The 23,236-nt window shown below is 43.9% G+C and overlaps 2 protein-coding genes across 7 annotated transcripts in view; one reads left to right on the forward strand and one right to left on the reverse strand.

Moving 5' to 3' along the window:
* fancc (FA complementation group C) overlaps positions 1-14,522 on the forward strand; it is a 51,275-nt gene extending 36,753 nt beyond the window's left edge. For 3 of the 5 annotated variants that reach the window (XM_055920191.1, XM_055920192.1, XM_055920193.1), the window contains 4 exons: positions 219-306; positions 2,649-2,823; positions 3,768-3,980; positions 5,443-7,739. In XM_055920191.1, coding sequence (XP_055776166.1) covers positions 219-306; positions 2,649-2,823; positions 3,768-3,980; positions 5,443-5,679 — 713 coding nt within the window. In that variant the 3' untranslated portion in view covers positions 5,680-7,739. Of the gene's footprint in view, positions 1-218; positions 307-2,648; positions 2,824-3,767; positions 3,981-5,442; positions 7,740-9,308 lie in introns of those variants that run through there. The other 2 variants (XM_055920195.1, XM_055920194.1) reach the window with 2 other exon arrangements.
* The window catches only part of aopep (aminopeptidase O (putative)), a 116,886-nt gene continuing 101,633 nt past the window's right edge, over positions 7,984-23,236 (reverse strand). For both annotated transcript variants that reach the window (XM_055920188.1, XM_055920190.1), the window contains 3 exons: positions 14,795-14,881; positions 14,520-14,676; positions 7,984-9,053 (listed from right to left, as the gene is read on the reverse strand). In XM_055920188.1, the coding sequence (XP_055776163.1) occupies positions 14,536-14,676; positions 14,795-14,881 (228 nt within the window). In that variant the 3' untranslated portion in view covers positions 7,984-9,053; positions 14,520-14,535. The remainder of the gene's footprint in view (positions 9,054-14,519; positions 14,677-14,794; positions 14,882-23,236) is intronic.

A 23,236-nucleotide genomic window follows, 5' to 3' on the forward strand; every position in this document is an offset into this window, starting at 1 on the left:
TACCCCGCAGGCATGGCTTATTGACATCTAGCATTGCCGTTTAGGAACATGCTGGCTACCAGCCAACACTCAGTTAATCATTACACACTGTGTGTGCGTGTGTGCGTGCCTGCCTGCCTGCCTGCTTGTGTGAGTGATTGAGTATTTGCGTGCGACTAATTGACACCAATGCATGGTTTGAGTTATGCATCCCTCTCATCTCCTTCCCCCGCCCCCAGAAATGGCCCAGGAGGCGTGGCCAGAACACCTGGCCTGGATCACTGCATCACTACAGAGACTCACAGAGGAAGAAGAGGAAGGCAACAGGTGAGAGGGGAATACCTTGGGCTTTTCATTAGTCAGGCACAGAGTGCTGAAGTTGGTTCAGTCAGTCTAGCAATAAATATGAACAAGTATAAATATGTAATAGACTGTACAACTTTGAACTTCATTTTTCAAGTTGATTATGATCTGTGTGTCTGGGAGTTGTTCATGTTTTATGAGCTATGTCTCTTCAGCTCCAATGATGCGGTTCCCAGCATCACCTCACCTCTATTTCCTCTCTCTGCTGCTGCTTACATGATATTTTCCCCCATATACATTTGAAGTCGAAGTTTACATACACCTTAGCCAAATACATTTAAACTTTCACAATTCCTGACATTTAATCCTAGTAAAAATTCCCTGTCTTAGGTCCGTTAGGATCACCTCTTTATTTTAAGAATGTGAAATGTCAGAATCATAGAGGAGAGAATGGTTTATTTCAGCTTTTATTTCTTTCATCACATCCCCAGTGGGTCAGAAGTTTACATACACTCAATTAGTATTTGGTAGCATTGCCTTTAAATTGTTTAACTTGGGTCAAACGTTTCGTGTAGCCTTCCACAAGCTTCCAACAATAAGTTGGGTTAATTTTGGCCCATTCCTCCTGACAGAGCTGGTGTAACTGAGTCAGGTTTGTAGGACTCCTTGCTCGCACACGCTTTTTCAGTTCTATAGGATTGAGGTCAGGGCTTTGTGATGGCCACTCCAATACCTTGACTTTGTTGTCCTTAAGCCATTTTGCCACAACCTTGGAAGTATCCTTGGGGTCATTGTCCATTTGGAAGACCCATTTGCGACCAAGCTTTAACTTCCTGGCTGATGTCTTGAGATGTTGCTTCAATATATCCACATACTTTTCCATCCTCATGAAGCCATCAATTTTGTGAAGTGCACCAGTCCCTCCTGCAGCAAAACACCCCCACAACATGATGCTGCCACCCCCGTGCTTCATGGTTGGGATGGTGTTCTTCGGCTTGCAAGCCTCCCCCTTTTTCCTCCAAACATAACGATGGTCATTATGGCCAAACAGTTCTATTTTTGTTTCATCAGGAGATTTCTCCAAAAAATATGATCTTTGTCCCCATGTGCAGTTGCAAACCGTAGTCTGGCTTTTATATGGCGGTTTTGGAGCAGTGGCTTCTTCCTTGCTGAGCGGCCTTTCAGGTTATGTCGATATAGGACTCGTTTTACTGTGGATATAGATACTTTTGTACCTGTTTCCTCCAGCATCTTCACAAGGTCCTTTGCTGCTGTTCTGGGATTGATTTGCACTTCGCACCAAAGTACTTTCATCTCTAGGAGACAGAACGCGTCTCCTTCCTGAGCGGTATGATGGCTGCGTGGTCACATGGTGTTTATACTTGCATAATATTTTTTGTACAGAAGAACGTGGTACCTACAGGCATTTGGAAATTGCTCCCAAGGATGAACCAGACTTGTGGAGGTCTACAATTCTTTTTCTGAGGTCTTGGCTGATTTTCTTTTGATTTTCCCATGATGTCAAGCAAAGAGGCACTGAGTTTTGAAGGCAGGCCTTGAAATACATCCACAGGTACACCTCCAATTGACTCAAATTATGTCAATTAGCCTGTCAGAAGCTTCTAAAGCCATGAGATCATTTTCTGGAATTTTCCAAGCTGTTTAAAGGCACAGTCAACTTAATGTATGTAAACTTCTGAATTGGAATTTTCATACAGTGAATTATAAGTGAAATAATCTGTCTGTAAACAATTGTTAGAACAGTTACTTGTGTCATGCACAAAGTAGATGTCCTAACCGACTTCCCAAAACTATAGTTTGTTAACAAGACATTTGTGGAGTATTTGAAAAACTAGTTTTAATGATTCCAACCTAAGTGTATGTAAACTTCTGACTTCAACTGTATCATATTGTTCTATCTCGTATGTTATCCCCTGAATCAGAACACACTACTCACTCCTGATTCCACAAATGTACTAAAGCTTAGCTAGAGAGCAGAGGGGGAAGATTGTAGTGAATGAGAGAGAGAGTGGTAGAAATCAATAGCAGAGAGAGAGAGGAAGAATGAGAGAGAGAGAGGGAACACTGAGAACTGAGAGAGCAATGGTGGCTCCAGCTGCGGCTTTTAACTTGGCCCATTATCTTGACCGCTCTATTCCCGGAACGCCATACGAAATTACCAACCGTACCCAGCCAGTGATCCCCCTTCATTATCTCATCGTCTTACTCTCTTCCCTATCTTTCTCTGTCCTCTCTCTCTCTCTCTGCATGTTCTAGAACATGCCCTTTATCTTCCCGCCATCTCTCAGATGATGATTAGGTGCTAGGTTAATTCCCTGTGTGTGTGTTGTCCTCCCGTCCTCCAGGGGTCAGTGTGGAGTGTTTGAGGCCTGGTTCCTGCTGGTGCAGTGTGCTGACTGGTTGGAGGTGGCCAGCCAGCTACTGGTCTCAGCCAGACCCCAGGACTGTGGCCCCCTGCTGTGGCTCCTCACCTTCTATCACCACCCTACCAACAGGGGGCACCACCGGACACAGCAGCTGGTATGTACTGACTGGCTGGATGGAAGGGGTTACTGTTGTCAACTCCCTCGATACACTGAGTATACCAAACATTATGAACACCTTCCTAATATTAGGTTGCACCCCCCTCCCCTTTTGCCCTCAGAACAGCCTTAATTTGCTGGGCATGGACTCTACAAGGTGTCGAAAGCGTTCCACAGGGATGCCGGGCCATGTTGAGTCCACAGTTGTGTCAAGTTGGATGGACGTCCTTTGGGTGGTGGACTATTCTTGATACACACGGGAAAAACTCAGCAGTGTTGCAATTCTTGACACAAACTGGTGCACCTGGCACCTACTACCATACCCCGTTCAAAGGCACTTAAATCTTTTGCCTTGTCGTAATGCTTAAAAATATATATTTTTTACCTACCTCCTCCCCTTCATCTACACTGATTGAAGTGGATTTAACAAGTGACATCAATAAGGTATCATATCTTTCACCTGGTCTATGTCATGGAAATGTGTTGTTTACTCAGTGTAGATGTCGTTGTCCTTACTGACCTGTCATGGCTGGTCTCAGAATAGCTTGGCCAATAGATAGATGAATAATGGACTGAGGGATGAATAATAGATTGCTTCTCCGGGTTAGAAGGAGAGAGGAAGGGAAAATGACATGGAGAGAGGGGAGAGGAGAAAGGGAGAAGGGTGAGGGAGGCTGATATGGTATTGATCCCACTCGGAGTGCGTCTGCCTGGCTATTCCTGGGTTTCATCTCTCCTGTGTCTCCTGGCTGTCTCCTCTCTACCCTGAGGGACCTACACACACTGTGGTCAGAGAGAAGTTGAGGTCTATAGAGGGCATAACCTTTGGTTGACTCTGAAGACATTCTTTTGCGCCTATCCGTCGTCGTGGAAAACGACATTTGGAAATGACAGGCTTCCAGCTGAAGCTAGTTTCCTCCCGTTCCTTCTTTCTGTTTCCAGGTGGCGGCCAGAGAAGTCTGGGATCACCTGAGGTCACTCTTCCTGCTCTCGGCTCCTCCCCTTCCTGCTGACCAACTGCAGTCATTGGCCGGGCTGATGTCAGCCGTCCCCCAGCAGCCGTCCCTGGACTTGCTATTGGTCGTCAGCCTCCTGGTCAACTTTGCAGTTTTCTCCCACAACCCCCTGAGTGGTGCCAGGGAGATAGTCCGCATGGTGAGCTCACAACTTTACCCGTCTTGATGCACGCACACGCAAAACCACACACACAAGGCTGGGCGATATGGCCTAAAAATCATGTCTTGATTTCTTTCAAACTCATGGGCAAATCACGATATACACTGAGTGTACAAAACATGAAGAACTTCCTAATATTGAGTTGCACCCGCCTTTTGCCCTCAGAACAGACTTCATTTGTCAGTGCTTCCCACAGTTGTGTCAAGTTGGCTGGATGTCCTTGTTACACACTGGAAACTGTTGAGCGTTAAAAACCCAGCAGCGTTGCAGTTCTTGACACAAACCGGTGCACCTGGGACCTACTACCATACCCCGTTCAAAGGCACTTCAATCTTTTGTCTTGCCCATTCACCCTCTGAATAGCACACAAACAACTATCAATGTCTCAATAATTTAAGGCTTAAACCATCCTTATTTAAGGTGTCTCTCCCCCTTCGTCTACACTGATTGAAGTGGATTTAACAAGTAACATCAATAAGGGATCATAGCTTTCACCTTGATTCACCTAGTCAGTCTATATCATGGAAAGAGCAAGTGTTCTTAATGTTTTTGTACACTCATTGTATATCTAAATATTTTTAAACGATTTTCTCTAAATAAGCATGGTTGCATAATTAAAGGTCAAGATCGTGCGTTTCAAAGAGTCCGGAGTAACAGGACAAATAATTGAATTATTTCATCAAAATAGTTTAACCTGCTTTTTTTTGCAATAATTACTGATCTGACTTTCAAGTCTGTCTATAAAAATGCCTTTTTTTGTAACAAATTTAACCAGAACCATGCACATCCGCTAATAATGACCAACTTCTTCTAGCAGGAGGAATGATAGAAAATGAACACAGGTCTCATAAACCATCTCTGAAGCACAAGCCCACGTGCTAGGGAGTAGCCAGCTAATCTTTAGAAGTCTAGCCAAGTTGGATCTATTTGCTTGCTAACAAGGTAGAACAGTTGAACTGTTATGAATACACTCTCCTGTCCGTCTCCAACTGTTTGAACAACATGGCCTGTTCACTTTGTTACGATGTTGCAATCCAGTGGCCTACCTGGATTAGATGCTTATTGTTGCCAATTCCTTATATAAATGCATCTTTTAATGCTCATTGCACATTTATAGAACACGGACGACACAGCTAGCGCATAACAGTAGGTAGCTAAAATGCTGCTAGCGGTACCGCAATGCCGCATGCGACAAACTGAGCATTCATTTTCCACAATCATGTTCATTGATACTCCCGTTTTAGTTAGGGTCTGCTCTGTAAAGGGTACCGTTAGAAGGGGAATCAAACCTCAGAAGCAAATAGTGTGTGTGTGTGTGACAGACAGACAGAGCAAAGAACCTGTTTTTTCTCCCCATCCCTCTATACTCATGATGGCATCGCTGTTATGTGAACACAATTTTCTGTCTCTAATATACCTGTGTATATTGTGTGTATTCCAGGTGGTGCAGCAGTCAGGGCTGGTCCGTGAGGCAGTGTGCGTTCTCGACACGGTTGAGCTCCGACTAAACAGAGAGAGAGCCTCCTCCAGCCTCACTGACAGAGTTAAGCTCAGGACCAGGGCTCTTCGGGGCACACTCACACACATGGTACGACACGACACAGACACACAGCCACAATGGCAGCGATGGGATACACACACAGCCGTGCCAGGCTGTTCCACCAACCAGACGCTATGACACTGATAGGCACAAACAGACGCTACAGATACGACAGTGGGAGGACATACAGTCACAACTGGACACCCACACGTATCAGGACACACGCTTAGCTGTGCAAGAGCAACAAGTCATAAAACGTGCCCTAACCCTTCCAGTCAGAACACATTCCTCTCATTACACACACATGGGGAAACATCCGTTGATTTGAAGAAGGGAAATGACATGCAACAACACCTGATATGGACACAATGTTTTTCTCTACAGAATGTCTCTACACCAACTATACTGCATTGTATGGTACAAACCTATACTAAAGAAATGTGACGTCAACCCTTCAAGTCTCATTATGAATATGGAAATATTTCTAATTTGTTAATACAATCAGAGTAATGGTCTATAACCTGATCTGAGTCATGTTTTTTTGATTCTGTATATTAGCAGACTCACATGTAGGACAAAACAATAACATCATATGTACAGTACCAGTCAAAGGTTTGGACACACCTTACAAAATTCAAGGGTTTTTCTTTATTTTCAAAATGTTCTACATTGTAGAATAATAGTGAAGACATCAAAACTATGAAATAACACATATGGAATCATGTAGTAACCAAAAAAGTGTTATACAAATCAAAATATATTTTATATTTGAGATTCTTCAAATTAGCCACCCTTTGCCTTGATGACAGCTTTGCACACTCTTGGCGTTCTCTCAACCAGCTTCACCTGGTTACGTGGCACCGATATTAATCAGAAACATTTATTCTAGTGTCAAAATTGACTACAAAGTGTAAATAGGATAATTTTGGTCATAAAGTCAGTCTCGTCCAAAACTGAGATTTGCTAGATAATTAGGAAAAAATGGTATGTCACGGAAATACCGTAAGAATTTTCCTTGGGTGTATTTTAATCCCGCCCACAGCTGGCATCACCGAAGTCATCATCAATTTGGAACTCAGCTGCACGCGATCTGATTATAATGATGCCCATGTGATTATAATGCCCATGTGATTGATGCCCATGTGATTATGATGCCCATGTGATTATAATGCCCATGTGATTATAATGATGCCCATGTGATTATGATGCCCATGGTCAGTTTGGTTTGACATTCGACATCCCTATGGGACTAGTTAGAGACATTCAGTAAATTACAAAATGTACATGGGACAATATTTTAAAATGTCAATAGCTCCAAATTTAAATGACTTAACCTCAAACAACTATACATTGCAGAAATTTATAAATATTGAAAGTATTTAATAAGACAACTAAAATATGTGCAATATTGTGACCGACCGCCTCGATTCCGTCTTACACTATATATACAAAGGTATGTGGCCAGACCTTCAAATTAGTGGATTCAGCCACACCCATTGCTGACAGTTATATAAAATTGAGCACACAGCCATGCAATCTCCATAGCTAAAATTGGTTCGGGCTAGACCCCTTAGATCCAGTGATTCTGTGCTTCCAACTTTGTGGAAACAGTTTTGGGAAGGCCCTTTCCTGTTTCAGCATGACAATGCCCCGTGCACAAAGCGAGGTTCATACAGATATGGTTTGTTGAGATCAGTGGGGAAGAACTTGACTGACCTGCACAGAGCCCTGACCTCAACCCCCATCGAACACCTTTGGGAGGAATTGAAAAGCCAGGCCTAATCGGCCAACATCAGTGCTTGACCTCAGTGTTCCAATTTCTAGTGGAAAGCCTTCCCAGATGAGTGGAGGCTGTTATAGAAGCAAAGGGTGGACCAACTCCATATTAATGCCCATTATTTTGTAATGAGATGTTCGACGAACAGGTGTCCACATACTTTTGGTCATGTAGTGTATGTAGCAAAATTCGATTTTAAATTATTTTTTATTTTTTACATTGAATAAAAGTAGAGACTCAGAGCTACAAAATTGTATATAGTACACTGCAGTTGAGGAACAATGGGAAAGTAATTATGCTTTGAAAGTTGAAAAAACATGTAACCCCACTTTTGAGAAAATAGCCCTTCAATGTTTTGGTGCACCTAATGGAGCGCTATTTTTTTGTATACTGCTATTAAACATTGTTCAGACCCTCTTAAGCCTTTGCCCCACCCATCTCTTAGTGAATTCACATGTTAGGCCATGTGCTAAACAGAGTGAGTAAGCTAGTGTGGTAAACAACCAAAGATTTCAAGACTAAAAGTGGTGAAAGTAGTAGCCTACAATAAGGAAAAATCCAGGTAAAAATACACTATCTCGTCCTTGTCCTATATCCTAACATGACTTTGGTGCAGGTAATGTTGTTCTTCACATTACCTTCTCTGGTAAAAACACTATATCAAATAAAATCAATGTTTATTTGTCACATGCACAGGATACAAAGGTGTAAATGGTACAGTGAAATGTTTACTTACATATTCGATTCGTAGCAATATCAAAAAACAGACAGTGTCCAGATAAAAATATTCGCTAATCATTAGATGATGCTTACCCAGACACACTTGTTTAAATTGGATGGGTCATGCTATAACCACTCCCCAGCCACATCCAGCTAAGGGGATGGGTCACTATTGTCTAGACATGTTCATGAAATACAGTAGATGGCCGTAATCACCGCCAGACACACCTGGCTAACTTGATGGGTCATGTAATGTAGATAGCTAGCTAAAAAATAAACCATAATCCCAATCCATACTATTAGTAATACAAACTGATTGTCATAGCTGTAGTAGGAATCTGCAGGTGGCTTCCAGACACAAGACCTGGTTAGACTGTTTCAAAGGGTGGGTGAGAAGGGTGAGTGACTGTAGCTGTACTGTTTTTTTGCAGAATGAATGTACAAACGATCCCACGTTCGAACACACAAGAAACACTCACATCAAAGCACACCTCCAAGACCCAAATCTCCACATCAAAGGACACCTCCAAGACCCAAATCTCATTCTCAGTCGCATTTCCTAATGAGGAGAATTGAAACTGAGGCTAAATCAGAAAGTTCAGTAAAGAGGCATTATTAAATTTATAAAAATACCATGAGAATAGTCTTTATTTTCCGATTCCTATATTTTTGAGAATTCTGGAGAACATAACTATGGGTGTCCCAAATGACACCATATTCCCATTATAGTGTACTACTTTTGCCCAAAGTCAAAGGGCTAATAGGGCACTGGTCAAAAGTAGTGCACTATATAGGAAATAGGGTGCCATTTAGAACGCAACCTATCTACACATCACCTATCTACACATCACCTATTACTATTAGTATATACAGTACAGTGCTTTAACTTCATTGATCATGCAGGAAAGAAAACAGGTTGGTGTTTGGTCTTCCTGTCTGGAGGGGAAGTAATGAGAGCATTACTTTCTCAGTGTTTCCTCTCCCTTCCATGTCCCAAGGCGGGCAGCTGGGCAGCCTATAAAAGAGAACAGTGGGAGAAAAGAGAGCTGCTATGAGAACAGACAATAACAGCTGGTGTACAGTTCATAATACAGTCATGGGAGTATTTTGCTTCCCAAATTAAACCCTTTTCCCTGTATAGTGCACTACTTTTGACTAGGACCCATAGGCATAGCACACTTTAGTGCATTCCGAAACTATTCACTTTTTACACATTTTGTTATGTTACAGCCTTATTCTAAAATTGATTAAATTTTGGTTGTGTGCTTAGGGTCGTTGTCCTGTTGGAAGGTGAACCTTCGCCCCAGTCGGAGGTCCAGCGCTCTGGAGCAAGTTTTCATCAAGGATCTCTCTGTACTTTGCTCCGTTCATCTTTCCCTCAATCCTGACTAGTCTCACAGTCCCTGCCACTGAAAAACATCCCCACAGCATGATGCTGCCACCATCATGCTTCACCGTAGGGATGGTGCCAGGTTTCCTCAAGATGTGATGCTTGGCATTCAGGCCAAAGAGTTCAATCTTGGTTTCATCAAATCAGAGAATCTTGCTGTCATGTGCCTTTTACTGAGTAGTGGCTTCTGTCTGGCCACTCTATCATGAAGCCCTGATTAGTGGAGTGCTGCAAAGATAGGAGAACCTTCCAGAAGGACAACCATCTCCACAGAGGAACGACAGAGTGACCATGGGGTTCTTTGTCACCTCTCTGACCAAGGCACTTCTCCTCCGATTGCTCAGTTTGGCCAGGTGGCCAGCTCTAGGAAGAGTCTTGGTGGTTCCAAACTTCTTTCATGTAAGAAGGATGGAGGCCACTGTGTTCTTGGGGACCTTCAATGCTGCAGACATTTTTTGGGCACCCTTCCCCAGATCTGTGCCTCGACACAATCCTGTCTCGGGGCTCTACGGGCAATTCCTTTGACCTCATGGCTTAATTTTTGCTCTGACATGCACTGTCAACTGTGGGACCTTATATAGACAGGTGTGTGCCCTTCAAAATCATTTACAATCAATTGAATTTACCACAAGTGGACTCCAATCAAGTTGTAGAAATATCTCAAGGATGATCAATGGAAACAGGATGCACCTGAGCTCAATTTCACAGTCTCATAGCAAAGGGTCTGAATATTTATGTAAAGAAGGTATTTCTGTTTTTATTTTTTTTATAAATTTGAAAAAAAATCTAAACCTGTTTTTGCTTTGTGTGTTTTGCATTTCCGAATGCACTGTATATAGGGAATGTGCTCTGGTCAAAAGTAGTGTACTAAATAGAGAATAGGGTGCCATTTGGTATGCATCCGCTGGGGGTATCAGTCATGTGTGTTGTTGCGTAGCTCTTCAGGGCTGGAGGATGATGCCGATGGCTGTCTGTCTGGTCGTGTGTTGGTATGGGCTGGACTCCTGTTCCTGCTGAACTGAGCCAGTCATTCAGTAGTACTGTTATCAGCTCAGTAGGCACAGGAGGCACAGTCCTAGACTAGTCCTCGCTCTCTTCTTCAACATTTTGTAATGAAATGTTGCCTTTGGTCTTTGTTGCTGAGACACGCCTGCATCTCTGGGAGGCAAGCCTCTTTCAGTCTTCCAATATGAATTGAGGGCCTATATTCGACCACAATGCAACAGTACATCTCACTAAAAGCGGTTAAGTAAGAACAGGTGGCCGCAATTCTAACATGGCTCAGAGTTCCATTCATGCATTCAGCTCCATATTAAAACACCAATAGCAAGTCAGAGGTGCTGGAGCCTAGCTGGGAAAACAGTTAGTCCCACGCCAGGAATATGGCACCTCACAGTAAGCTTATAAAAATAGAAAAAAGTGAGGTTTACTTAGGATATTAAAGTGAACAAATGTAGGTTTACTTCTGGCATTAGAGTGAAAATGTCTTTTCTATACATTTTCATCGTGCTTTGATGTGCAAGCCCATTTCCCTTCCATTAGGCTGTAATAAATCAGGCTTTAGATATCGTCTCCGATGGTAATTCCTCTCTTTTAGAAGCCTTTGATAGTCATTACTCTTGTAACAGGCCCTAAATATAGCATTTTCCAGTCAGGCTCCACATGGACCTAATTTCTAATTCACACATCTGTCCTCGCTTACAGCGGCCATTTTGTTAGAGAAAGAAAAGACCATAGGGCTATACCAGCTCTCCTACTGCTTCCCATCCCGCCACTGACCACACCACAATTACCTTTCCAGTCCAGTATGTTCATTCTGATCCATTGGTCGGGATGCAATCAAAAGTGCGTTACAGAGCAGCACAAAGCAGTGGCCACAATGCGCTTTTTGAAGGCAATTTCCCTGACATTTTGCCGATGTCAGCTCATGCGTAATCACCTTTTTTTTTTTTTTTTTAAAGTCAAGTGCAATGCTCTTGGCGGAAACGCGCCTTTGATTGACTCCGGGGCCATTGATTAGTTACGGTCTGAGTTTGTTCAACAGTTCAACGTCGACAGATTTATTTCCGTTTCCATACGCTCAAAGATGAGATGGCGTTGAGCGATCGGGTAGTTATAGCAAATATAGCAAACTTATAGCAAAGATCCACCATAGATACTGCTGTACCGAATTGAACTTGGACATGTCTGTTAGTGCTGCTGAAGTTTGAAAATAAGAGGACAACGAAAAGGAGGAGGGTAAGGAAGTGGAAGAAGACGGTCCTCCAGGGCCCATTGTCAAAGTGGCTCACTGAGCACTGAGCAGCAGCATTAGCAATGCCTGTCTTCCTCATTTTCATTAGCACTGTCTCCTGTGTCCCACATCCCTCCCCATCACCATCAGTCCACCCGGAGAGAGCGAGCGAGCTCACGAAGGAGAGAGAAAATAGAGAGGATGACGAGAGAAACTGAGAAAAGGGAGGGGAGAGAGAATAGAGAGAGGGTGACGAGAGCGACGGGGACCGAATGGGCAGGAGAGCATTACGCTAGGCTTATTAGTAACTGCAGCACATCAAACTTAGGAGACTCAAAGTTTGAATTCCCACGGAGCACGCACACTCCCTCACTACTGACTCCCTACTGTACATCTCCACTCCAGCGTAGGGTATCTTCAGACATGCAGAGACAGGAATTTATCTTGCATGCGAAACTGTTCATATGGTTTACACATTGGGGGAGGAGGGAAATAGTGTCAACTTATCCTCTCATTCCACCTCTCTCCATTGTTCTCTCTTTCTTTGTCGGATTCTGTGCGTCATTCTCTCCTTAGGTGCAGAACTTAGCCACTGTGAACAAAGGAGATCAATCACTGTTCACCAATCAGCTAAGCTCTGTACCTGGTGGGAGAGAGGTCACTGCCTGACTGGTGGACACAGACACACAATGCACAGGGCTGCACATGGACACCCACATAGACACACACGATCCAAAAGTTTGCCCCTCTCCCCTACACGGGGCCTCTCATCATCACCCACACAAACACACCCTGTCAGATCATCATGTCTTATTTGACTTTATTATTGCAAGCGGCTGAGCGGTGGAGCCTCCGGTTGTCATGGCAGCCGGCAGGGTCTGGCCTGGGTGGTAATCCCTGGCAATGTGATTTTATCTTAAGTCACAAATCAGCACGCCAGGAACCCTCCCAGAGCAGACATGAAAGACCAGGATACTCTCTCTCTCTTTCCTCCCATTCTCTCTCTTTTCTTCTCTTTATCCCTAGCTCAGTTGTGCCAGGAACCCTCAGAATCCTGACATTAAAGGCGAGACCTGTCAATCCTCGCTCTCCCTTTCTCTCACACCGTCTCTCCCTTTTCCCCCCCAGCGTCATCACACCAGGAACCATTACAGCCTAGACATGAAAGGCCAAACCGGTGGCGTTCTCTCTCTCACTCTCCCTCTCCTATCCTCCTCTACCATTCGCTCCGCTCCGCTACACCGGCGATATGCCCCTTAGTAAGCGGATCAGGCGGTATTCCACAGGCATGTACAGGCTGAAGAGAAGGAAAGAGAGAGAGGGTGAGAAGGAAGGAAAGCTTGGACTGGCCGTCTTGTCATTGACGGACAGGGAGACATGTTATTGTGGACAGTGACAGAGAGCCACTGTGACAGGAGGCTGACGGACTGTGGCCCCAGCAGAGTGTGCGTGCGCGCGTGTAAAGTGATTTGTCAGAGTAGACAGACAGAGCGCTCGCCTGGAAAACCTTTCTCCTCCCCTCTGCACACACATAAAGCTGTCCTCTGTGTTTGTGTGGCTGAAAGCACCCTTCACGTCTTGCTCTTGCTTGGCCACGGCCTGATAAAGGATTTATCTATCTGTGTGGTGAGGCCTGTATGTCTCTGCTTGATCTAGACAAGTATTTAGCAGCACCTCCGAAAAGAACCGCCTTCTCATATATAAAGTGCATTCGGAAAGTATTCAGACCCCTTGACTTTTCCCACATTTTGTTACGTTACAGCCTTATTCTAAAATGTATCAAATTGTTTTTTTCCTCACCAATCTACACACAATACCCCATAATGACAAAGCAAAAACAGGTTTTTAGATTTTTTTAAACAAATGTATTAAAAATTAAAACATATACCTTATTTACATATTCAGACCCTTTGCTATGAGACTCCAAATTGAGCTCAGGTGCATCCTGTTTCCATTGATCATCCTTGAGATGTTTCTAAAACTTAATTGAATTTACCACAGGTGGACTCCAATCGATTGGACATGACTTGAAGTGGGCTAGGTAGCCTGAATGGCCCGTGCTTTCTTAGGACAAGTTCTAGTGTTCCTACTGTACTCCTTTAAAGAGACCAGTCCTCACTCCTTCTCGGTCTGAATCATAAATCTCTTCTATTCTCCTCGATGGGAGGGAAGAAACAAATAAAACCCTTGCTGTTATGAGAAGCCGGACACCGCCTTCCCTCCCAGTGGGTGACAATGCAGTTACAAACACACACACACACACAGAGGAATTTCAGGGTAAACACAGTAAAAAGCTGCACAGGGCTAACTGGAAACACAGTCCTCTCTCTCTCTCCTTCTCTACTGTCCGTTTGTTTGAGGAACACATTCCCAAATTCCTGCCCTGACAAACACATCCTGACGGCGCTCCTGAGAAACCACAGAAAAGGCAGCGTTCTGAGCTCTCTCCTCTCTCTCTCTCTCACACACACACACACACACACACACACACACACACACACACACACACACACACACACACACACAGAGAGAGCTCAAGGAGGAATGTGTGAGAGAGGTGGCCAAGTCACTACACCCCAAAGAGTGCTTTTACAGTAGCACTCCGAAACAAGACCCAGTACACCCATCTAAACGTGGCAGAGGAGCTAGAGAAAACATAGCACTGAAGAGGACGTATATGTCTGCCCACTATCTACTATACTGAGGCTAGCGATAATACAAAATAGTTTCAGAGCAATATGATCCCACTTTAACCAGGGCATAATCAACAAGGGACCATTATCACTTTTAACATAATCATGTTCAGAAACAAATGGTACCTATGATTATGAGACGGCACAGCTGGGGGGGGTCAGTACCTTTTTGTGTGCCACCTCATAGGACCATCTCCTCTACCACTCTGCGAGCTGATTGGTCCATTTCGTTCTGGACCAATGAGAGGCAGCGCCTGGCCAGCGCCTGTTGCCTAGAGTCCTCTTGAACCATCAGCTCCCCGTACAGATAAACACCCATGGCCTGGAGAGACAACACACACAAATACAATCAGCCTAACATACAGATACACACCCACAACATGATTTTGCACAAGAGTCTGTGCTGTGTGAGAGAGAGGCAGCGTGTGTGTGAGTGTTACCTGGTCGTGTATGAGGAAGTGCTCCACATCTTCGTAAGCCTGAGCGTATTTGTGTTTGACCACCAGCTCACACCAGCGATGCCTCACCTGAAACACACATATTGGAAGAGCTCATGATAGGAGCCATACAAAACACTTTAGACCAGCAATCTCTCCCTCTCTCTCACACACTCACTCTCTGTGTGTGTGTGTGTGTGTGTGTAGGATGGTGCCTGGCCTTTCTCCCAGAGGATCAATGGGAGCTCTGTTACCACGGTGACCGGAGAGATCAGAGACTGGCTCTGTCCCCGCCTCCATCATCATCCCTCATGTTTTTGTGTGCGTGCGTGCGTTCGTGCATGTGTGTTCTAGCCTTACGCTGTTATTCTACTAGCCTCGTGACGGGAGTGACTTGTGATTTATTGCTACGAGGGGGGTGTTTTTCTCTCTGTCCTAGACGATAAATTCACCTAGATGGAAGCAGCAATACTGAGGATTCTTTTTCCTTCTCATGTCTCGCTTGATGATTCACACACCCACACAGATGTATGGACTGACACACACTGTTTTCCCTTCCACCTGGTGTGGGGGGCGTGAGAAGCAGAGCTGGGCAACGCTCCTTTGATAACAGCGTCTCTGAACGCTCCCTTTACCTCTGCAGCCTTCTGAATAAACATGAGCTTCATAGGCCTCAGATGACCCCTCGCTCTCTCTCTCTCTTATAATATAAACCGGGAATTGATTGAAAGTTCCTGGAATTTTGCAACGGTAGTAATATCACATCACTTACTGCCGTTTCAGTGCTTTATTTCTCTCTTTCCCGCTCTTTTTTTCCCACCTTGCTCTTTCAATAGGTCCAGCAGCCTTTTCTTTTTCAGATCCCAACCGCTTTCGTGTCTCTCATTTTTGCAATCAATCAATCCTGCTCGTGACATCCTGGATATATGTGTGTGTGTGGGGTAATAAATGTAGGAATGTCCTGTGTAATTGGTGCGTCTCCCCTCAAGAGAGAGACAGAGGCCCAGTGAGGGGGGGTAAGAAGGGGGTGAGAGGGGCACCAGGCAGCTGGCTACCCCCAGGGCTCTCCCCAGGAATGCAACCCAGCACAGAGAGCAGCTGCTGGGGCTGCGCGGGGCAGCAGAGCAGGGTGGCCTGGAGGGCATTCAAACAGATACGCACATTAATTACAATACATGTTGGCCTAAACTTGCTGATCATGTTCCTTCCCTGCACTGTAAAGGGGTTGCTGTGTATTTGACAGTAACTTCCAGGCAGCTAATTGGCAAGTAATTTACTGTATTTCGTATTGCAGTAATGTAAATATGGTATCAAAGCAAGTACTATGTAATGACACAGTACAATATCGTAGAATTGACTTAATTACACTGTAAAAAAGTTATATCCTACTGTAATCGTAATGAATGAATGGATGAATTAAATAAATTAATTGACGGGAGTGAGGTTTGTATTTCAATGTATTATTATTGTAATTACAGGGGATTGGTGCAAGCAGGTTGGCTGCAAGGTAGTGTTTACATATCACAGCATATAAATGAATATTTAGTGTTTTTATATCCCTTTCATTTCTAAAGGCCTTAACATACCACCCTGCATACTACTGCTGGCTTGCTTCTGAAGCTAAGCAGGGTTGGTCCTGGTCAGTTCCTGGATGGGAGACCAGATGCTGCTGGAAGTGGTGTTGGAGGGCCAGTAGGAGGCACTCTTTCCTCTGGTCTAAAAAATATCCCAATGCCCCTGGGCAGTGCTTGGGGACACTGCCCTGTGTAGGGTGCTGTCTTTCAGATGGGACGTTAAATGGGAGTCCTGACTCTCTGAGGTCATTAAAGATCCCATGGCACTTATCCTAAGAATAGGGGTGTTAACCCTGGTGTCCTGGCTAAATTCCCAATCTGGCCCTCAAACTATCACGGTCACCTAATAATCCCTAGTTTACAATTGGCTCATTCATCTCTCCCCTGTAACTATTCCCCAGGTTGTTGCTGTAAATGAGAATGTGTTCTCAGTCAACTTACCTGGTAAAATAATGGATGTTTTTTCCCATACTGGAAGAGACTATAGGGCAAAACAGGCCAAAATGCTCAACCGTTCAAGACTTAATGCCAATCTGTCTCCTATACATTTTAAATTGGTAAAGCACTATTACTAATGGCTGCAACAAATATAGCCTCTTATAAGGCACGCCAACAATACCATGCACCCACTAGTGGTCAAAAGGTTTTTGTCGCTCCAAAAATACGGTACAGCACTGTATTCTGCGGGATGGAATTACAGTACCATTCAAAATACAGCAATTCTTTCCCCACCCACATAATTTTACTACAATGCACCATCACTTACAGTATACTGCAGTAAAACGTTTTCACAGTATTTTATTGTTGATAGTATCCAAAATGTGTTTATAATGGAAAACTGTCATTTATAGTCTGGTAAAAGGTTACTGTATGTCTAAATTATTTTAAAACAGAGTAAAACATCTTTATGAAACGCAGATGCCAACCCTGCAGTTCTCTGTCTATCTGTCTTATTCTCTCTCTCTCGTCCTTCTCCTGCTCTGCTTCAACACACGAGGAGTGTCTTTGGTGTGGTTTGGTATAACAGACTCCTTTCCTCTCTGATAGGACCCTTCAACCTAGCGTGGGCAATAAGGCCTTCTGTGGTACAATGTGCCCTGTATGCTTGACCGACAGATGGCCCACACACACACACACACACACACACGCGCGCGTGCACGCGTAAGCACCAACCCACACATCACGAGACACACATGAAAGGAAGCGAGCCACAGTCACACATTCACTCTCATACATGCACACACATACTGTACTCATACAGTACACTGCCACATGCAGTCACACACACACACATGGGTAGTTCCACCTCAAAAACCACAATAGGATTTCGACACCCACAATCTCAGATTGTTCTGGTATGATTTCATTGGATTGGCATTCTTGCAACATTGGCATTCTTGCAACATTATTGATTGGCATTCTTGCAACATTATTTTGTTGAAATATAATTAGATCTCTGAGAAATTAAGCTAATTGATTGCAACCAAATTGGCAATTTTCTTTAATAGTACCTAACATCTGATTTGGACCAAGCTTTTTTCTAACAATGAGTTAAAACATGACAAATTCAAAGAAATGGTCAAGAGCCCTCCACGGGCCCCCCACACCGATCCCACCCCAACAATGAGTATACAGTATCAGTTCTCTATGTTTGACAAGTGGTATGGAGCTGCGGCTCAGAGTATTGCTTCTTCATACTATGTAATGTATTCTCAGTGTATTTGGTGATGTTTTTATCCCCTGTTCAGAGAAATGAGTCATTGAAGTTGTTAGGTGTATGTAACATACTACATCCGTGGGTAGCTTTTGACCAATTTCTGGATTCCTCATGTCTTACCTATTGTTGGAAAAAAGTTTGGTCTAAATCAGATGTTAGGTACTATATTTATTGAATATTATATGAATCCTATAAAATAAAAACGGCCAATTTGGGTGCAATCAAATTCGCTTCATTTCTCAAAGATCAAATTGTATTTCGAATAAATAATGTAGCAGGAATACTTATCTTATCTGTTTCTAACTACAGAAACGATTTCAGAACAATCTGAGATGGTGGGTGTCATGACTTGCTGAAAGGAAATGGAAAGACCCACATGCGTTGAAGCCAGTGCTCGCACGCTATCCTTCGCACTACATTAAATGCTCACACACATTCTACACCATTCAAATGGAAGGACAGAGCACTAACCATAACTGACAGCACCTCAAGCGTGATGAATTCCCACACTTTAACCAGCTACACCTCCATGAAGTAAACACTGCTAACCTAACATAACAGGGGAGACGTGATGCTGCACTTAAGCTTTTATTTATTGAACTTTTCAAACACATTGATCATTCATTTTGTGGAAAGGTTGGAGGGTAAGAAAGAAAAAGCATTGGAGGAATGGCTGGACACACGTGCGTATGTGTCTGTGTGACAACTCAGGTTATTTTTAGGGACCATTTAGTTTCCCCCCCTGGTATTTGTAGATGAACATGTCTGTTGGCCTCCTACCCCCAGCCAGACTGCAGAGGCCCAGACAGAGACTGTCTCATGTTGAACCACTGAAGGCCAGCCAAGTACTGTACACTCACATCCTTTACAGTATTTTATTCTTACACCCAATTGATTCTTAGAAGTGAAGTACATTCTCAGTAGGAAGTCTTTCATTCCTGGCTTAAGATGTTCATTTTTTTAATAGGTCCCAACGAAAAATGCTCAGTTCGGTTCAACTAAAACGTAAATGGTGTTGATAATGTAGCCCTACAGTACATACTGTACAGTATACTGAACATTTCACAGCACCAAACACTTACTGCATGACTACCGTAAATGGACTAACATCTGAGCTACACATCAGTTATTGATTTCTCCTTCCAAAAAGGTCATAGACCGTAACGACTATGGCTTCATATAAGAGAGGAAAAATGTATCAACTCATTCTTTTCAAGACAGGGCATGTGTTAATGACAGCTTAACTTGTTTAGTTTCCAGCTTTAACACAGCTGTGCTTACTCTGACTGCTGCACTTAATGCTGCACTTAATGCTAGAGTACAGTAAAGCCCCTACACACACACACACACACACACACACACACACACACACACACACACACACACACACACACACACACACACACGTAACTCCCACCACAACCCCCCACACACCTTATCCTGCGCATAAACACCATTAAAGTGTATAGTTAGCTAACACACTTTTGTACATCGCGCTGTAACGTACAATTTACCTTATTTTAGCGGCTCAAAAACGTAATACTTCCAGGTCAACTGTAATATGAATACCATTGTAAAGCACAATTTCTACCCCTTTCCAGCAAAATCAATGACGAGACCTTCATGCTGCCCGTCTTTGCATGATTGAAGAAGGCACTGAGCTCCGTTGAGTCTTTAAAAAAAATGACGGGTGGGGAAGTGAAACCTACTGCGTCCCAGCTAGCACAGTGGATCTGGGCCGATTCCGGCTGAGTTGGGGCACTCGGCTGACAGTCAGACTCGGCTGACGTCATGTGGCCCGAGTCTGGGCAGCCTTCGGCAGTATTACTTATGGCTACGATGCGGGGATTGAACTCGGGCCGATTCCAGTGTGAGTTATCTGGCCCAAATGTATTAGTTGGGGCTCGGGCCGATTGGGGCTTTATATAATGAACATTTAATTATTTATTTTCTCATGGTTTCTGTGATCAAAAAAATACAATTAACATTTAAATAAAATTATTTAAGAGTCCTGTATGTTGTACAGTGAGGGAAAAAAGTATTTGATCCCCTGCTGATTTTGTACGTTTGCCCACTGACAAAGAAATGATCAGTCTATAATTTTAATGGTAGGTTTATTTGAAGAGTGAGAGACAGAATAACAACAAAAAAATCCAGAAAAACGCATGTCAAAAATGTTATAAATTGATTTACATTTTAATGAGGGAAATAAGTATTTGACCCCTCTGCAAACATGACTTAGTACTTGGTGGCAAAACTCTTGTTGGCAATCACAGAGGTAAGACGTTTCTTGTAGTTGACCACCAGGTTTGCACACATCTCAGGAGGTATTTTGTACCACTCCTCTTTGCAGAACTTCTCCAAGTCATTAAGGTTTCGAGGCTGACGTTTGGCAACTCGAACCTTCAGCTCCCTCCACAGAATTTCTATGGGATTAAGGTCTGGAGACTGGCTAGGCCACTCCAGGACCTTAATGTGCTTCTTCTTGAGCCACTCCTTTGTTGCCTTGTGTTTTGGGTTGCCATGCTGGAATACCCATCCACGACCCATTTTCAATGCCCTGGCTGAGGGAAGGAGGTTCTCACCCAAGATTTGACGGTACATGGCCCCGTCCATCGTCCCTTTGATGTGGTGAAGTTGTCCTGTCCCCTTAGCAGAAAAACACCCCCAAAGCATAATGTTTCCACCTCCATGTTTGACGGTGGGGATGGGGTTCTTGGGGTCATAGGCAGCATTCCTCCTCCTCCAAACATGGCGAGTTGAGTTGATGCCAAAGAGCTCCATTTTGGTCTCATCTGACCACAACACTTTCACCCAGTTGTCCTCTGAATCATTCAGATGTTCATTGGCAAACTTCAGACGGGCATGTATATGTGCTTTCTTGAGCAGGGGGACCTTGCGGGGGCTGCAGGATTTCAGTCCTTCACGGCGTAGTGTGTTACCAATTGTTTTCTTGGTGACTATGGTCCCAGCTGCCTTGAGATCATTGACAAGATCCTCCCGTGTAGTTCTGGGCTGATTCCTCACCATTCTCAAAGTCATTGCAACTCCACGAGGTGAGATCTTGCATGGAACCCCAGGCCGAGGGAGATTGACAGTTCTTTTGTGTTTATTCCATTTGCGAATAATCGCACCAACTGTTGTCACCTTCTCACCAAACTGCTTGGCGATGGTCTTGTAGCCCATTCCAGCCTTGTGTAGGTCTACAATCTTGTCCCTGACATCCTTGGAGAGCTCTTTGGTCTTAGCCATGGTGGAGAGTTTGGAATCTGATTGATTGATTGCTTCTGTGGACAGGTGTCTTTTATACAGGTAACAAACTGAGATTAGGAGCAGCTTGTTACCTGTATAAAAGACACCTGGGAGCCAGAAATCTTTCTGATTGAGAGGGGTTCAAATACTTATTTCCATCATTAAAATGCAAATCAATTTATAACATTTTTGACATGCGTTTTTCTGGATTTTTTTGTTGTTATTCTGTCTCTCACTGTTCAAATAAACCTACCATTAAAATTATAGACTGATCATTTCTTTGTCAGTGGGCAAACGTACAAAATCAGCAGGGGATCAAATACTTTTTTCCCTCACTGTATTTCCTTGGTGCAAGGCAATTGATAAGCATTAAAAACTTTGTGGATGGAATCTCCCAAGTGGCGCAGCGGTCTAAGACGGGGTTTTGTGGCCTGCTGGAAGTCATTTTGCAGGGCGCTGGCAGTGCACCTCCTTGCACAAAGGCGGAGGTAGCGGTCCTGCTGCTGGGTTGTTGCCCTCCTATGGCCTCCTCCACGTCTCCTGATGTACTGGCCTGTCTCCTGGTAGCGCCTCCATGCTCTGGACACTACGCTGACAGACACAACAAACCTTTTTGCCACAGCTCGCATTGATGTGCCATCCTGGATGAACTGCACTACCTGAGCCACTTGTGTGGGTTGTAGACTCCGTCTCATGCTACCACTAGAGTGATAGCACCGCCAGCATTCAAAAGTGACCAAAACATCAGCCAGGAAGCATAGGAACTGAGAAGTGGTCTGTGGTCACCACCTGCAGAATCACTCCTGTTTTGGGGGGTGTCTTGCTAATTGCCTATAATTTCCACCTTTTGTCTATTCCATTTGCACAACAGCATGTGAAATTTATTGTCAATCAGTGTTGCTTCCTAAGTGGACAGTTTGATTTCACAGAAGTGTGATTGACTTGGAGTTACATTGTGTTGTTTAAGTGTTCCCTTTATTTTTTTGAGCAGTGTATTTTGGTGGGAAAAATGACAATCAATCCCAGAACAACAGCAAATGACCTTGTGAAGATGCTAGAGGAAACAGGTACAAAAGTATCTATATCCACAGTAAAACGAGTCCTATATCGACAAAACCTGAAAGGCCGCTCAGCAAGGAAGAAGCCACTGCTCCAAAACCGCCTTAAAAAAGCCAGACTACGGTTTGCAACTGCACATGGTGAAAAATATCATACTTTTTGGAGAAATGTCTTCTGGTCTGATGAAACAAAAATAGAACTGTTTGGCCATAATGACCATCGTTATGTTTGGAGGAAAAAGGGGGAGACTTGCAAGCAGAAGAACACCATCCCAACCGTGAAGCACAGGGGTGGCAGCATCATATTGTGGGGGTGCTTTGCTGCAGGAGGGACTGGTGCACTTCACAAAATAGATGGCATCATAAGGAGGAAAAGTATGTGGATATATTGAAGCAACATGTCAGGAAGTTAAAGCTTGGTCGCAAATGGGTCTTCCAAATGGACAATGTAGCACGGACTGTTGTAGCACGCGCTCCAGCAGGTATATCTCACTGATCATCCCAAAAGCCAACACCTCATTTGGCCGCCTTTCCTTCCAGTTCTCTGCTGCCTGTGACTGGAACGAATTGCAAAAATCGCTGAAGTTGGAGACTTTCATTTCCCTCACCAACTTTAAACATCTGCTATCTGAGCAGCTAACCGATCGCTGCAGCTGTACATAGTCCATCTGTAAACAGACCACCCAATTTACCTACCTCATACCCTTACTGTTTTTATTTATTTACTTTTCTGCTCTTTTGCACACCAGTATCTCTACTTGCACATGATCATCTGATGATTTATCACTCCAGTGTTAATCTGCTAAATTGTAATTATTCGCTCCTATGGCCTATTTATTGCCTA

This window comes from Salvelinus fontinalis, chromosome 4 (genome assembly GCF_029448725.1).
Source record: "Salvelinus fontinalis isolate EN_2023a chromosome 4, ASM2944872v1, whole genome shotgun sequence".
Classification (NCBI taxonomy): Eukaryota; Metazoa; Chordata; class Actinopteri; order Salmoniformes; family Salmonidae; genus Salvelinus; species Salvelinus fontinalis.